Genomic DNA, 14,263 nt, shown 5'->3' with positions numbered 1-14,263 from the left:
ACGATTATTTTAATAGACGACTAATCACAGATTAATTTTTCCGAATAGTCAACTAATCAGGTTAATGCAAAGTGGATGTAAAGAACACATCTTAACCATCATTAGCTTAAAACTAACTAAAAATAAAGACAGTAAAGATGATAGTTAATTAAACCTTTATGAAACGTGCAGCTTCTGTCCTTCATTAGTTTCTGGGATTAAAACGAGATTAAACTAGAACGGTTTTATTACCTGTGATGATGTTAGTGTGAATGCTTTTTACTGAAAGTAGTCGCTGAAGATGCTGAAGCTTTTTTTGCTCATAATGGTGACTCAATTTTCTTTAATTGGTGCAGGGATTTACTGAAATGCAAAAAACTATTTGCAAAATGTTTCATTTGCTAAAAGACTGGAAATGTCGTTAAAGAAATCAGCTTTGAGTATTGTTGGCATAAGTACGTTTCTGCATGTAGTAGCTGTTCACTCAGAAGTTTGGACAAATAGTAAAAAGATGTCATTTTATGCACCTGTACTAATGCTGGGCGACATGACGATACATGTCATGTGGGTGATGGAAACGTGTCAATCCTGCCGTTTCTCTTCTATCGTTTATAACCTAATTTGATCAATTACTTTCCCAAATATATCGTTAAATAGTCAGAACCTCGTCAGCGTGTACATAAAAAATCTATAAGTGAAAATAACGACAAATTAAAAGATTCTTTGCAAATAAATTCTGTCTTGTGGTTTTGCAACGTGAAGCTGCTTTACGTTCTTTGAGTACTCGGGTTTTTCAGTATCGCTCAGTACTACCATGTACTAGATCATGGTTCTGCAAGCTTTAACAGTAAAAGAGCTCGAATTCTCCTGATCCAAACCTAGAAGGAGCCGTTTAGTCTTACTTTAGCCTTTAAGAAATTTGGATTTGCATTCATTACCTTTTTATTTAATAATAAATATAAATTGTGCCTATTTCTTGGCACAAGCAAAAGTAAATCTGTTCATTCTGGAGGTAGTGTTGAGACGTCTTCAGGTCAACAGGATGTAAAAACCTACATAGTTTATCATCTATGTGAATCTCAGACATCAGTTTATAAATGTGACTAATTTAAATTTAATAAAGGCTTAAGTAATCCTTACTTTAAAAAAATGCTATTTTATTTTTCTTTTATTCATTTCTTTTGTTCTTTTTCCCGCTTTGTCCTCGGCAGTCTTACTCTGCTGGGTTTGGTTGTTTTAGTTTTGGGGTTTGGTAGTCTTAGTTTGTGCTCTTTGTTTATTTGTTTTCTTTAGTTCGTTTTGGTTCGGGGGAGCTGCTGACTTTGACGGTCGACATGTTTGGGTCAGCATCTCCATGACTGATTTTATGTTTGTCCAAGGAGCCACATGTGGATCTGGAGCTGCAGGTTTCAGACTCCTGGTCTATATTCAAAATCTGATTTGTCATCTGTCGTAAACAAGAATGATTACAGAACAGGAACATGATGTCACTCATGGTTCCAGTTTTGTTCACCTGAAAGAAGCGAATCGCCGTATTGATGGCGGGTCCTTCAGCGCCAGCCGGCCCACTAATGAGCCGTGATCAGCTTCAGTCTGAGCAGCTGCAGCCTCTTAAGCTCCTCCCCCCCCTACAGAAAGGTCTCACCATGGCGATGGTTTCCATGCTCTCGGATAGGTCGGTTGTGTAACAGGTCAGCTGATGCTAATGAGCTCCATGTCTGTTTGCTGTCAGCCTCTCTGACCTGAACTCTGGAATCCAGACATGATCATTCATCTGTTGAGCTCCTCCGTCTTTGACTCCAGTGTCTCTGCCTCCTGCAGATGATCCAGCGGTACACCTGAGGTTGTTCTCTGCTGCTGCTGCTCGTTAGTTTCACCCAGAATCGTCTCTAGCTGAAACTCTTCCTCCTTTTCCAGCAGAGCTTCACTCAAACCTGCAGTTTTCTTGGCTAATGTCTCCGTCTGTTTCCTGAATCTGATTGGCTTATGAGTGTTGTCATTGGTCATTATCATAATCAGTTCTGTGGAGCATTTACACTCAGCTGCTGCTCAGAGACGTATGCGTCACACACACCAAACATCTGCGTTCTGCTGTCAAATCCACAGATTTAGAAAGAAGACGTCAATCTCATCCAGGACTGCTGGGGTTTTTCAGAATTATCAACATTTCTTCTGTTCGTTTTGGTGAAGATGGATCAGTCGTTTGAGGAGTCGAGGAGGAGAAACCGAATCCTGTTTATTTTCAAGAGTTGATTCTCAGTTTTTACAGTTAAAATACTTTTTTTCATTCTCTTTAAAGATCCACTCCAGTAAAACGGGTGTTTCTACCAGATTCTTTCTCCTGATGGAGGACATGTGTTAAAGAATTTAAGGTTAAAACAGAGTTTATGAGTATCTCTTTATTCAAATCCTGATGGATCAGGATCAGATAAAACCCTGTGGGTTGAAAAAGTTCAGGTTTGTGACGCAGCGACCGTCATGGGCGGGGCCAAACTCTCCCTGCTCCGCCCCATTCTGATGCAGACAAATCGATCCATGAACGTCTTTGTTTTCCTGGTCTGAGCTGGAATCTGGATCAGAACTGGACGACTGGATAGTTCTGATCATTTGTGATTTTAATGTCATCTTGGGGTCGTGATGGTCTGTACGCTCCTGGGAGAGCGTAAACAAAAGAGTAGGGTAGCTTCTGCGCCGACTCTCCCGTCCACAACCCAGAGGTGAATCTCTGATAAACTCCTGCTGCTCTGCAGAAAATTGTCCTATAAAATTTCTTTTGATTTTGGATAACACTTGCATAATCTTAATTAAAAGACCACAAGGAACTATTTTACATTTGTAGTTGAAGTCTGGCTTTAAGGCCCAAAGCACTGCAGTCCCTTCACTGATTCTCCTAAACCATCAGGAGGAACATGGGGTTCAGTCTCTGAGGAATAAATATAGTCTGTAACTCTTTAATTCCCTTCATTAAACTGCTGAAGACTTCTCAGATTTTTCTCTGTGTTCTGAACATAAACACCGAGCTCCGTAGTGATCACATCATTCGGGGTGAGGTCGTTCACCTTTCAGCTGACGCCACAGCGAAGCAGCTTTCTCTGGTTTACAACACATTCCTGAAACAAGCCTGGATGTGATCTGACAGTGAAAATCTCTAAGATCAAACTGCTGTATTTGACCATGAGGGCAGTAATATCAATGGGGCTCACTGCAGTCCTCAGGGTTGAATGTATCTGGCATCATCAGGTCAGTGGGAACCGTGCTGAGCGCTTGGATCAGATCTGTTGAGCCCATCGGATCTGTGTGTCTCCTCAGCCATGGACCCGTCCATCACCTTGTGGCAGTTCCTGCTCCACCTGCTGGAGGACCAGCGGCAGCACCACCTGATCTGCTGGACCGGTGAAGACGGCGAGTTCAAGCTGCTGGACGCTGAGGAGGTGGCCCGCTTGTGGGGCCTCTGCAAGAACAAACACAACATGAATTACGACAAACTGAGTCGTGCCCTCAGATACTACTATGACAAGGTACAGGCCACCACATAGCTCCGCCCACCCAGAGCTCTCAGGTTAACTACTCTGCTTTGTGGAGACTGACAGCAGCTCGTCTTCTTCCAGAACATCATCAAGAAGGTAAGCGGACAGAAGTTTGTCTACAAGTTCGTGAGTCAGCCCGATCCATCACAGCCAGACGGTCTTCGATGCTCCGACATCAACCAGGGGAGAGACGCCGTGGACCCCGGCAGTCAGCTGAAAGGCCCGGGAGGTGGAGCTCCGCCCTGCCCGTCAAAGGGCCTTCCTCAGGTACCTGTGATGTTGAGCCCCCTCTGACCCCGGTCAAAATAAGCCTAACGCGGCTCGACTGTTGGCTTGTGCAGCGCTCATCCCCCTGCAGCTCCCAGAAGAGCTCCAGAAACGACTACATGAAGTCCGGCCTCTACTCCACCTTCACCATCCAGTCGCTGCAAGCCCCGCCCCCACCCCGACCTGTCAAACCAGAGCTCCTGATCCAGCAAGACCCCGCCCCCAAGGCTGACTGCCCCTCCAGGGAGGTGAGTGACATCATGGTATCTTTCTGGGGTCAGGGGTCAGCGGACGGGGAGGCACGAACGGGAACAACCGTTTTCACGCCATGAACAAACAGCCTTTCTACTGTGTTGGTTTAGCCGTCTTCCCAAACTGCATCAAATGGTGGCGTGACCTTTTGATTGACAGGTGAAGGTCAAATGGGGTCGCTGGGTTTGTTCCAATAATTCAGATTAACTTTGGGCTCAAAACATCAGAAAGTAAACACAGATGAAAACCAGAGTATTGATGAGTGAGAAATAAAGTTATGAAAGAGTACTGCAGTCATGCAGTCAATGTTTCTGTGCGATTAATTAATCCTGATCTGTATGTAATTAATTAATCGATTTAATCGCAATTTTGAGGAATTTTATTTAAATTTCTAATATTGTGGTGCAGCAAAAGATCAAAATAAAACTAAAAAGTTGGCTTTATTACAATGTTTTTTTATTATGAACAACTTCTAATGTTTTCTTTTACACCACACACCACTGTTCTTTATCAATCTTGACAAAATAACAAAATAAAAACATCATCCGCTCCAGAGATCTCTAATTTACCTCATCAAAAAACAATTTTCTGAGAAATATAAAAATATTGAACTCAGACTTCATATTAATACCATAATTCAAATGTTGACATAACTTATTCCACAACAGCAACACAGTAGAAAAGACTCGAGTGATTTTAGATTTTCCTTTGTGACTTTGATCATTTCAAAAACTGGGATGAAGCAGACAAGAAGAAGAGAAAAGAATCTAAGAAGGAAACTTTTGCTTCATCATCTGGACGAACATGAGAGCTAAGAGCTAAACTTTCCCTCCAGAATTATGTTTTTTTAATCTTCTCATGATGGAGATAGAGCAGAGCATTGTCCGTGTCCGCCTCGCGCTGAAGCCGTTACCGTGACAACCAGGCGCATGGTGTATTATCCACTTTTGTAAAAAAAAACAAAAAAAAACACACAATTTAAACTTAAAGACTGAAGTTCTAATCATTTATTTAATATTTATCTTTTTCTTAGACTACCTTGGTATGACCGGGATTAAAATGATCCTCCAGGTTTGCAGAACATGGAAGAAACCATTGACGCAAAAATTCGATTATCGTGATTAACGCGATCATTTACAGCCCTATGAAAGACAGAGGGCTGTAAAAGTGACCTTCCAAAGTTGTGTTGGAGTGACTGAAGTGTCACACTCTTTGTTACAACCCCTCTAGAATTGTGTACTGATCCGGATCCAGTTTCTGTCTTTTCACTGCAGCTTTAATCTGGATTAGAAAAAGCTGCTTCTTGATTGGTTAGTCAGAAACGAGCTGCATTCAGGTGCAGCAGAAAGAGTTAGTTTTCTAAGACCCCCCCAGTAAACGCTCACAACTGTGTCCTCCAGACCCCCCCACAGATCTGCAGCGTGTCGGAGCTGAAGCGGCCCCCGTCAGTGGGAGGGGCTGTGGACGCTCTCCAGGTGATGGTCAAGCAGGCTTCTCCGTGTCAGACTCCGGCCCCCAGCCCACAGATTCCCGCCTCCTCTCCCAGTCAGTCCCAGGTAAGAGAAGGGGGGGGGGGTCAGGTGTTGGTTCTGGACCCAAACAATCTAACACACCTCATTGTCCCCCCCAGAACCCTCTAGGGCCGTCCTTGAGCGACCCCCCTCAGATTTATCTCACCAGCGTTGGGGAGCCGTCTTCTCTGACTCCTCTTCTTCCTATTGGTGGGAGCGTGAGCCCCGCCCCCCCACCACATGCCCCCGGTGGCCCCCAGGACCCGCAGCAGGAGGACCACAGTGCCATCTCCAGCACACTGCCTCCCCATCCAGCTCACGCCCACCCGGTCCTGCTCATCATCAACCCCCCTCCTCAGCAGCAGGCTGCGGTGGCCACGCCCCCTTCTGCTGCCCCTCCCACCACACGCCCTCCGCCTCCCCCCATCATCATCAAGGAGGAGCACTTACCATCGGAGCTCCTGGAGATAGTGGCGCTGGACAGGAAGGTGGAGGAGGTGAGGCGACTGACGGGATCTGGTGTGAATCTTAAGATGAAAGACCGTGACCAATCAGAGCAGAGCCTGAGTGACATCAGAAGGTGCTGTAGCTCCTCCCACAGTCTCAGGGATGCTGTAGTTTAGTGTAAAGCTGCATTCAGAACATCCCTATGGTGTGTCTGCAGCTTTGGGTGACAGAACTCTGTTATCTGTGGGGGGGTGAATCGTATGAGTAGATGATGTGAATCTGTTCTTTACCCCCCCCCCATCCCCCCTCCAGGTCCCTCAGCTGATCTGCAGCTCAGCAGAGTCAGAGACCCCCCCGGCCATCATGGAGACCCCCCTCCCTCCCTGTGTGGAGCCCAGCATCAGAGTTCACCCGGAGACGGGGAAGGCCCAGGAGGACCCCCCCAGCACTGTGACGGGTAAGGGACCCTCATTGGTTCCTGTGGGTCACATGATTCAAACGGGTCTGTCGGTCAGATTTACTGCAGCACAGTTATGCTGGTGGTCTCTGTCTGCTAGACCCCCCCGACCCCCCTGTGGCCTCCGTGCTGGACGCTGTCCCCCCCAAGCAGAAGAAACCGCGGGGCCTGGAGCTCCCCTCCTCCCCCTCCCTGCCACCTGGCCTCTCCCTGGATAAGGTTTGTGTCGACGCCCTCTTCGCCTGGCCGACCCCGCCTCTCTGTGACATCACTTCCTGTTTGGTTTGAAGGTAAACGCGGCCGTCAACAGCTTACTGGCTCCTGGATCAGCCACCAACACCCTGACCCCGACAGTCATCACGTCCCACGCCCTGGTAAGAACCCGCCCCCGATTCCAGCCAATCAGACGTGGAGGTGGTCTCGTAAGTCTGTCCCGTTTGTGTCTGCAGACCCCCGTGCTGCTGACGCCCAGCGCCCTCCCCTCCACCATCCACTTCTGGAGCACGCTCAGTCCCATCGCCCCCCGCTCACCGGCCAAGCTGTCCTTTCAGGTAGTCACGGAGAGCTGTGTGTCTGCAGGGTTCACTCCGGGTCAGCGGGACCCGCCGAGCTGCTAGTCCGAACATGAGGGGGGGGGGCTGCTGGGACATAATGAGTTCAGGTTGTGGCACACACAGGGGGTGGGGGTAAACCTGAGACGGAGGCATAGTTTCCTGCTGCTAATGGCGGTACCGCGTTCTTTAGCCTCAGCAGAGAAACGGTTGTTTAAAGAGCAAAGCATCATGGGTAAAGAAATGAACCACAGCTGGTTTAAGGGGCGGCAGAAGCCCAGGAACGCCCACACAGAGCGGCGCCACGGAGCTCCACGACCAGCACACACGCACCTGAAACTGGTCCGTTCTGGTTTGATCTGGGCCCGGTTCCAAGCCCCCACAGACATAAGGCCCGGTTCTCCCAGGTTCTGGCTCTGTTCCTTCTCCATCTGTTCTGCTTTTACCAGAGTCAGCATCACCACCAGGACTGGGTTGATGAAGTCCAGTAATCCATCGGAATCAGTTTAAACTTCATAGATCAATTAATGATCCATACAAATAGAGATTCATTTAACACAAAGCTAAAGCCTGCTAGCTTGATGCTAATGTTTAATGGAATTCCCCATAGGACGGCTAATGCTAATGCTCAGTCGACCTAAACATACATTGTTGACTAAATGAAAATCTTTATATGAATTTTCTAAAGTCTTTTAAGGAAATATTTTTTAAAGTAACTATTTGTGGCCTAAAGCAACGTTGTTTACTCATTCTTCATTAAAAAGTGTACTGCTGTTGTGTGAGCTCCACCTGGTGGCCAGAAAAATGTTTACAATGTTAATGATCTGAACATTTTAGTTAGAACTTCTCCTTTAGAGAATCTATGTAACTCTGATGATATTAACAATCTCAGTATTTCACTGATACATTTACAGTATGTAGGTGGATCAGATTAATGTAAATATATTCAGAACATGTTGTAGATTATTAATGTATTTCTAAACTAATGTGTCTAAATCTGTAAATGTGTAATTCAATTGAGAGGATCGAAAGAATCACAAAAAGGCGGGAACACCAGTCATATAGAATCCAATCATATGTCTGTGTTTGGAAAATTCATTTCTATGAGCAACTGTTTATTCTGCTCATCAGTTTGAGATAATTTTTTTGTTTTTTTGTACGTTACTATATTGTTTTTGAAGCTCGAATGCATTATTGTCTAAAAAAATGTTCTTTTGTATTTAAGTTAAAGTTTGTTCTGACCATTGAAATGAACACAGATGTACAGCAGACTGAACAAGCTAATCGTGTTTGTTCTTCCTGCTGTTCAATTTATTTGCAGGTAAAACATGTTCTGCAAATTTGTTAGAATACATAAGAGCCTCTTACTTTGTACTTGCAAATATTTTTTCTCAAATATTTAAAAAAAATTTGTCTGATTATCTGTATCAGCTTCAAGAGATCGAACAACATCAAGTATCGCTTGTAAAAAGTCATTATTGTGCTACTACTAAAAATGTGATCAGATAAACTCAGTTTTCTTACAGACGTCAGCGTTAATATAAAGTAAACCTAAACGTTTGAATCTGTAGGAAGTTTTATCTGACACACACCGATGCTGAATGATTCTTCTTTCATTTTCTTTTAATCATAAGTTAGTTTCACATCATTGATGTTCAGTCCTGAACTGAACTGCAATAGTTCTATCAGGATCAGTATTTTTAGTTACGTGAGCGCCATCTTCAGGGAGATGACAGAATCCTGTTCTCAGGAGAACTCTCTCTTCTCTCCCCTCTAGTTCCCGTCTAACGGCAATAACCAGATCCATATCCCGGCTCTGAGTGTGGACGGCCTCTCCACCCCAGTGGTCCTGTCCCCGGGCCCCCAGAAGCCCTGAGCTGGTCTCTGCAGAGCTCCAACTGCAAGCCCCGCCCCTTTTTAACAGGAGTGGAGACTCCAGGATGTCATCTAAAAAGTCAATTCTACGCCGAATAAGGATGAAGGAGCTTTAGCTCCGCCCTTGCGTCCTTCAGACTTCATCTGGGGACCGTGTTCCTGTAGTGGCGCTCGGACCGACCCGTGAAGAGGCTGCAGACGGACAGCGAGGGGTTTGAGCCCACCGGGCTCTCCGAGGTCCTTCTGGGCGTTTTAATGTGAATCTGTGTCCCGCCCGGCTGTTTTTAAACCTCTTTCAGTCAGCTGGGACGGCCTTTTGGCTTTGTTTCTTTCTGCACAAATCGAGGCCACGCCCCCATCCACCTGTGCACCTGCTCCTCTTGGACCGGGCTCTACAGCATCGGACGAGGCTGACCAATGAGAGACGAGGATGTTGGGACACGTGATTCAGGTCTCTCAGAGAGCTGCCAGCTTCAGACGTCCTCTCAGCTTCTGCTGCAGACTTCCTGCTGAAGCTCTTCACACGGCGGCGAGGAAGAGGAGAGCGGCTGCATCGTTCCACCTGCCGTCTGAGCCAGGACAGTCAGTCATGACTCCATGTTTGATTTGAGAGGGAAAACAAAGATCTGCTGCACTTTCTCATGCTTTCAACTGCGAAACAAACGGAGTGGTTTGTGCTTCTTGTGTACCAGCTCTCAAAAGAACTTTTTATGTCTTTAAAAAGAAAAAAGAAGATTCCTCAGAGATCCTTTTAAAGCTCTAAACACGGGACTTCCTGTTGGAGCAACAATCATATTTCTTTGTCTCAGCTGCTCCCTTTAGGGGTCTCCACAGTGAGGCAAATCTGATCCACCTGATCTGATCCTGATCTGATCCTCTGCCCCCCCCCCCTCATTTCCTCTCTTCTTTCCTGGTCTCTCCATCATCATCATCATCATCACTCTTCCTCCTCTAGTGTCCCAACGCCTCCATCTGCTTGATCTCCAGAACACTCACATGATCTGATCCTCTGGATTCATTCCTGATCCACCTTTCATCCCTGATGGCTCCCGTCAGTCACACATCTCACCTGACTCCTCCCCCACCTGTTCCATCCCCCTGTTTCCTGCTCTCTCTGGTTCTGGACTGTTCCCTCCTTGTTCCTCTTTTGCTGCTGCTCAGCTCGATGCCTTTTGTTCTTTTATTCATTGAATTATGACAAATTATTTTTCATAAATGAATGATTATATTTTATATAAAGGCCACCTCAAAAGAATCATAGTTGGTGAAGCAAAATGTGAAGAGAAAAACTTAAGTTCAGTCTAACTAAATTGCACAGATGGGCGGAGTCTTCATCAGTTTGGCTGTTTTGGACCTTCAGGTGTTTTTCCTGCAGCTCCTGAGCGTCTCAATAAGCCGTCGGCAGCATGTAGATCAGGACAGTCAATCGCACAACGGGCCAAAACCCAAAACACACCTGAGGTCACGGGCCGAACAGGATAAACATTTATCCAACACTCTAAAACTATATTTTTAACTTTAGAACCGTAACTTTTTAACATATTTATAAACTAGATATATAGCATTATACATATAATGCTAGTGAGAATGATGTAGGCTGAATTTGGCTGCTGAAAATGCTAAAGCTGAAATATTTGCAAAATGCCAAAATAGCCTAAGAACTCTTAGTAAATGCTCAAATAGTCCAAAAAGCTGCAGAATGACAATTTTAAAAACTGTAACTTTTAAACATTCCTATGAATAAAAACATGCAGGAATATTATTCCAGAATAAATCAACTTAAATAAATTTCAATATTTCACTCCATAAAAATATATTTTGTCAAAATTATACAAGTTAGAACTAAGAGCAAGATAACATCGGGTCATTAATAACAATAGAATGATCTGGAGGGCCGGATCCGGCCCCTGGGCCTTGACTTTGAGATTTGACATAGATGTTAAAGAGCAGGGGAGCTAGAACGGAGCCCTGAGGAACTCCATATGTAATCTAGTGTCTTTGGGTCCTCTGATGGAGTTCTCCTGCTTGGGGTTTGTCCAGACCGAACTCTCCACGTCGACGAGGAAAGAGTTCACTGTTGTGGTTCTGGATGGACCTTCTCTGTTTTGGTTTTCCGACCGGTTCTGAGGAACGTCGTCTCCTCCTCAGACGTTACGTTCTTCAGTGGGATCATAATCCATCTTTTCCTTTCTTGATTCAGAGTTCAGCTGAGCTCCGTTTGAGGCTTAGCTTGTTCAGACTGTAGACTGTTGTCTCGCTGCCATGGTAACCTGAGCCGACTGTTGCTGCTGCTGCTGCTGTAAATGTGCTTTCTACGCTTCTGAAGGAGGCGGGACTCGTTAGTGACCCAGATGAAGCGAATCCTCTGAATTTAGCCACGACTCCCCAGCTTCGGCCGTGAACGCAGCGCTAAGCCATCTTGTGACTGTTCTGCAGCATGACGATCTATTTTTCTATCAGCTCCTAATGTCTGAAGAAGCCTTAAAGACGAGCAGTTTCACCGAGGAGCTGACCAAAGCCAGGTCCTCACCTTTCACCAGCACAGCCTGAAGAATGTGCCTCTTCAGACCGGCGGATCCACGGCGGACGCTCACACAGCTCATGGAGACCGGACTCGGACCGTAAACCCTTTTGGGTCGGAACCGCGCACGGATCTGTGTCCACACCAGATCCGGGACTGGAGGGTTTCTGATCAGAACTCGGGGAAGACCTTGTTTACAATCTGATTCTTTCTGCCAGGTCTGTCTCCTGAAGGCGGTTCTGGGCCCGGTCGGTCCGGTCGGTTGGATGAATTAATCAAATGTGCTGTTCCGACACAGAAATGTTCCAGTCTTGGTGCAAAGTTTTAAACATCTTTTTTTCTCCTGTTTGCGTTCAGACTTTGGACAGTTTTTAATTCTGAAAACGTTATAGCGGGGACGAAGCTTGGCTCCGCCCCTAAGTTAAGATGGTCACCGTGGTTACTGAGTTCAAACCTTAAATCTGCTGTTCTGTAGCTGAAGTCATCAGTCACTGATGAGGACAGGACAGTAACTAAAAGCCCCCCCAGTGGTGGCTGCTCTTCTTTTTGCAGAAAGCAGATCCCATGATGCTTTGCAACATCACCTTGTTTCTGTGTGTACCTGAACTCTTCATGCAGCTTCATCTCCACGTCTGTACACGCAGAAGGCCGAACCGACGCGGCCGTCCCGGAGCCTGCATGGCCCCGCCCCTCCTCTGCTGAGGATTTGATTGATTGAAAGGGGCGGGGCATGCTTTTATTTTTTGTCTGGGACGGAGCTCGGCATGAGTGACATGTTTACTGGAAATGTAAAAACTATTTTTGTGGACGTTCGGCGTCTCCTGCAGATGTTTTTTATGGTGTCGAGGACGAATAAAACGTATATGCTCTGATCTCTAACTCCGTCTCCTGGTTCTTTGAGGTTTATGTAGAACTGATTTATAATCTCTTTGATGTCAAACTGTAAAAACATACAAAATAAATTTTCTTCTGTCAAGTTCCTTTGTCAGTCGTGGTTCTGAATTTAGAGTTCCAATTCAAAATGAATTATATTATTGGAACTCATGGATGATCTCGTGTCTCTTCGGATCACTGAAATCAGTCTCAGACTCCTGTGATCGATCGTTTTCCAGGTGAGTTCAATTAAAGGAGAAACTACTACAGAAGAACGTTCCACATTAAGCAGACCAACATTTTCAACCATGTTGAAGAAAAAGAGTTCCTGCTGCTGGAAATCGTCTTGGACAAACCTTTGATACTTCAGGAAACCTTTAGTGTGATTCCAGAGATTTCAGGTGGATCATCCGTGCTCCTGTTCTTGGCCGTGGACCCCTCCCCCACCTGTCCCCCCATCCTACATGGATGAACTCTAAACTGAGATTTAGATAAGCTAACTCTTCTTAATAGTTCAGGTAAATCTCCAGTTCATCCTGGGAGAGGATCTCCTTCATCCCTGATGTTTCTTTCTTGAATCAGTTTTTCCTTACGGGACGGAGGATCTCAGAACAGGGATAACCAGGTTTATTTCGTCTGTTTAGGTTTTATGACTGACTTTCTGATTCTGTAAAATAACTGGTTTGAAGTCCAATGAGACGATTCTTTTTGGGCTGTACAATAAAACTGAACTGGATCTGCAGGATTCAGAAGGTGGAGGTCCGACATGAAGGTGAACATCTTCAACGTCAGAAACGCTGCTGAGTATCCGGATTGAAAGGGAGGATTGTTTCAGTGAAACGAAGCAGGCTTCCTTTCTCACGCTGCCGTTTCCGTCCTCTGGATCCGCCCACCAACAGCAGCAGGTGATCTCCACTCTGGGAGCTCAGAAACGCGTTTGTGTCCTATTTTCATGAATGTGGATCGTCTGATTCACATTAAACAGATTAAAGACGTCGGCGGTTTGTATTGAAGGAGAGTCCTGCTGCCGAGAGCTCCATCAGCTACAACAAACCTGTTAGATCAAACGTTTCAATGATTTATTCTTCTTTTCTCTTGGTGGATCACTCTGGATGGAGACAGAAAACAGATGTTTGAGTGATCAAACATCAACCTATAGCAGAGATGTCCATGAGAAGACGTTCTCTGAGAGTGTTTGGAGTTATGCTGAAAGATCCTTCACTCTGTTTAACTTCATTGTTATTATTAAATTATAAATGTAACATTTCAGTCTAAAAATGATGAGATAAAGACTAAAACATGACAAACAACGACTCATCTTCCCGTTAAAGTGACCAGCAGAATTCCTGCAAAAACTGACTCACACATGGATCATCTTCTTCATCCTCTTCATCATCATCATCCTCTTCATCATCATCCTCTTCCTCATCATCCTCTCATCTTTCACTCTCTCTCTCTTCCTTCTGCAGCTCAGTTTGTTTGTAAAAAATCTACACAACAAAAACAAACTTTCTGCATGACAACAGGAGGAGAAATCTGATCATTGAAGGATCCCGCCAACTTCCGCCTGTTCACCTGTTCTGATCCTGAAGTGATTAACGATTGTAACGAGTAATCTCATTACTCTCTGGGGAAACGCCTGATTCCCGCCGTCATCTGCGCCTTCTCCGGAACACCCGCACACGGACTGTTAGTTCATCTGGAGCATTACGTCATAGCCCCCCCTCTCTCCACTCAGCATCCCGGCTCCCAGCTGTGACGTCACTTCCCCTCCTCGAGAGCTCATTGGCTAAACCCGGAGTCAGCTGCTGCGGACCTGCCGAAGGAGGGGGAGGGGTGCTGAAGAATAGAAGCGGCGGCGGGACTCCGCGCGCGTCCAGAACCGGAGAAGCCGCAGAACCCGCAGAACCCAGAGCATCCTTCAGCGGTTCAGAGGCTCCCGCGCGGCTGCGCAGACAGAGGAGGGGGGGGAGCCGCGGTGAGTTTCAGCATTGATGATGATG

General features: G+C 45.8%; 2 protein-coding genes across 5 annotated transcripts in view; both read left to right on the top strand.

The window, feature by feature from the left end:
• Positions 1 to 10,135, top strand: part of elk1 (ETS transcription factor ELK1) — a 14,037-nt gene extending 3,902 nt beyond the window's left edge. Inside the window, exons 2-11 of the mRNA XM_024292601.2 lie at positions 3,289 to 3,497; positions 3,588 to 3,773; positions 3,848 to 4,021; positions 5,426 to 5,581; positions 5,656 to 6,033; positions 6,296 to 6,440; positions 6,541 to 6,659; positions 6,731 to 6,814; positions 6,890 to 6,991; positions 8,769 to 10,135. Coding sequence (XP_024148369.1) covers positions 3,289 to 3,497; positions 3,588 to 3,773; positions 3,848 to 4,021; positions 5,426 to 5,581; positions 5,656 to 6,033; positions 6,296 to 6,440; positions 6,541 to 6,659; positions 6,731 to 6,814; positions 6,890 to 6,991; positions 8,769 to 8,867 — 1,652 coding nt within the window. The 3' untranslated portion in view covers positions 8,868 to 10,135. The remainder of the gene's footprint in view (positions 1 to 3,288; positions 3,498 to 3,587; positions 3,774 to 3,847; positions 4,022 to 5,425; positions 5,582 to 5,655; positions 6,034 to 6,295; positions 6,441 to 6,540; positions 6,660 to 6,730; positions 6,815 to 6,889; positions 6,992 to 8,768) is intronic.
• A 3,950-nt stretch (positions 10,136 to 14,085) lies between these two features.
• si:ch211-180f4.1 (uncharacterized protein LOC100144405 homolog) overlaps positions 14,086 to 14,263 on the top strand; it is a 9,980-nt gene continuing 9,802 nt past the window's right edge. For 2 of the 4 annotated variants that reach the window (XR_004948226.1, XM_024292586.2), the window contains exon 1: positions 14,086 to 14,238. The gene's annotated coding sequence lies outside the window, so the exon portion shown is untranslated. The remainder of the gene's footprint in view (positions 14,239 to 14,263) is intronic. The other 2 variants (XM_036212909.1, XM_024292585.2) reach the window with 1 other exon arrangement.

The sequence above is a fragment of the Oryzias melastigma genome, linkage group LG7 (genome assembly GCF_002922805.2).
Source record: "Oryzias melastigma strain HK-1 linkage group LG7, ASM292280v2, whole genome shotgun sequence".
Lineage (NCBI taxonomy): Eukaryota > Metazoa > Chordata > Actinopteri > Beloniformes > Adrianichthyidae > Oryzias > Oryzias melastigma.
Note: the sequence above shows the minus strand (reverse complement) of the source record. Positions and strands in the feature narration are given on the sequence as shown.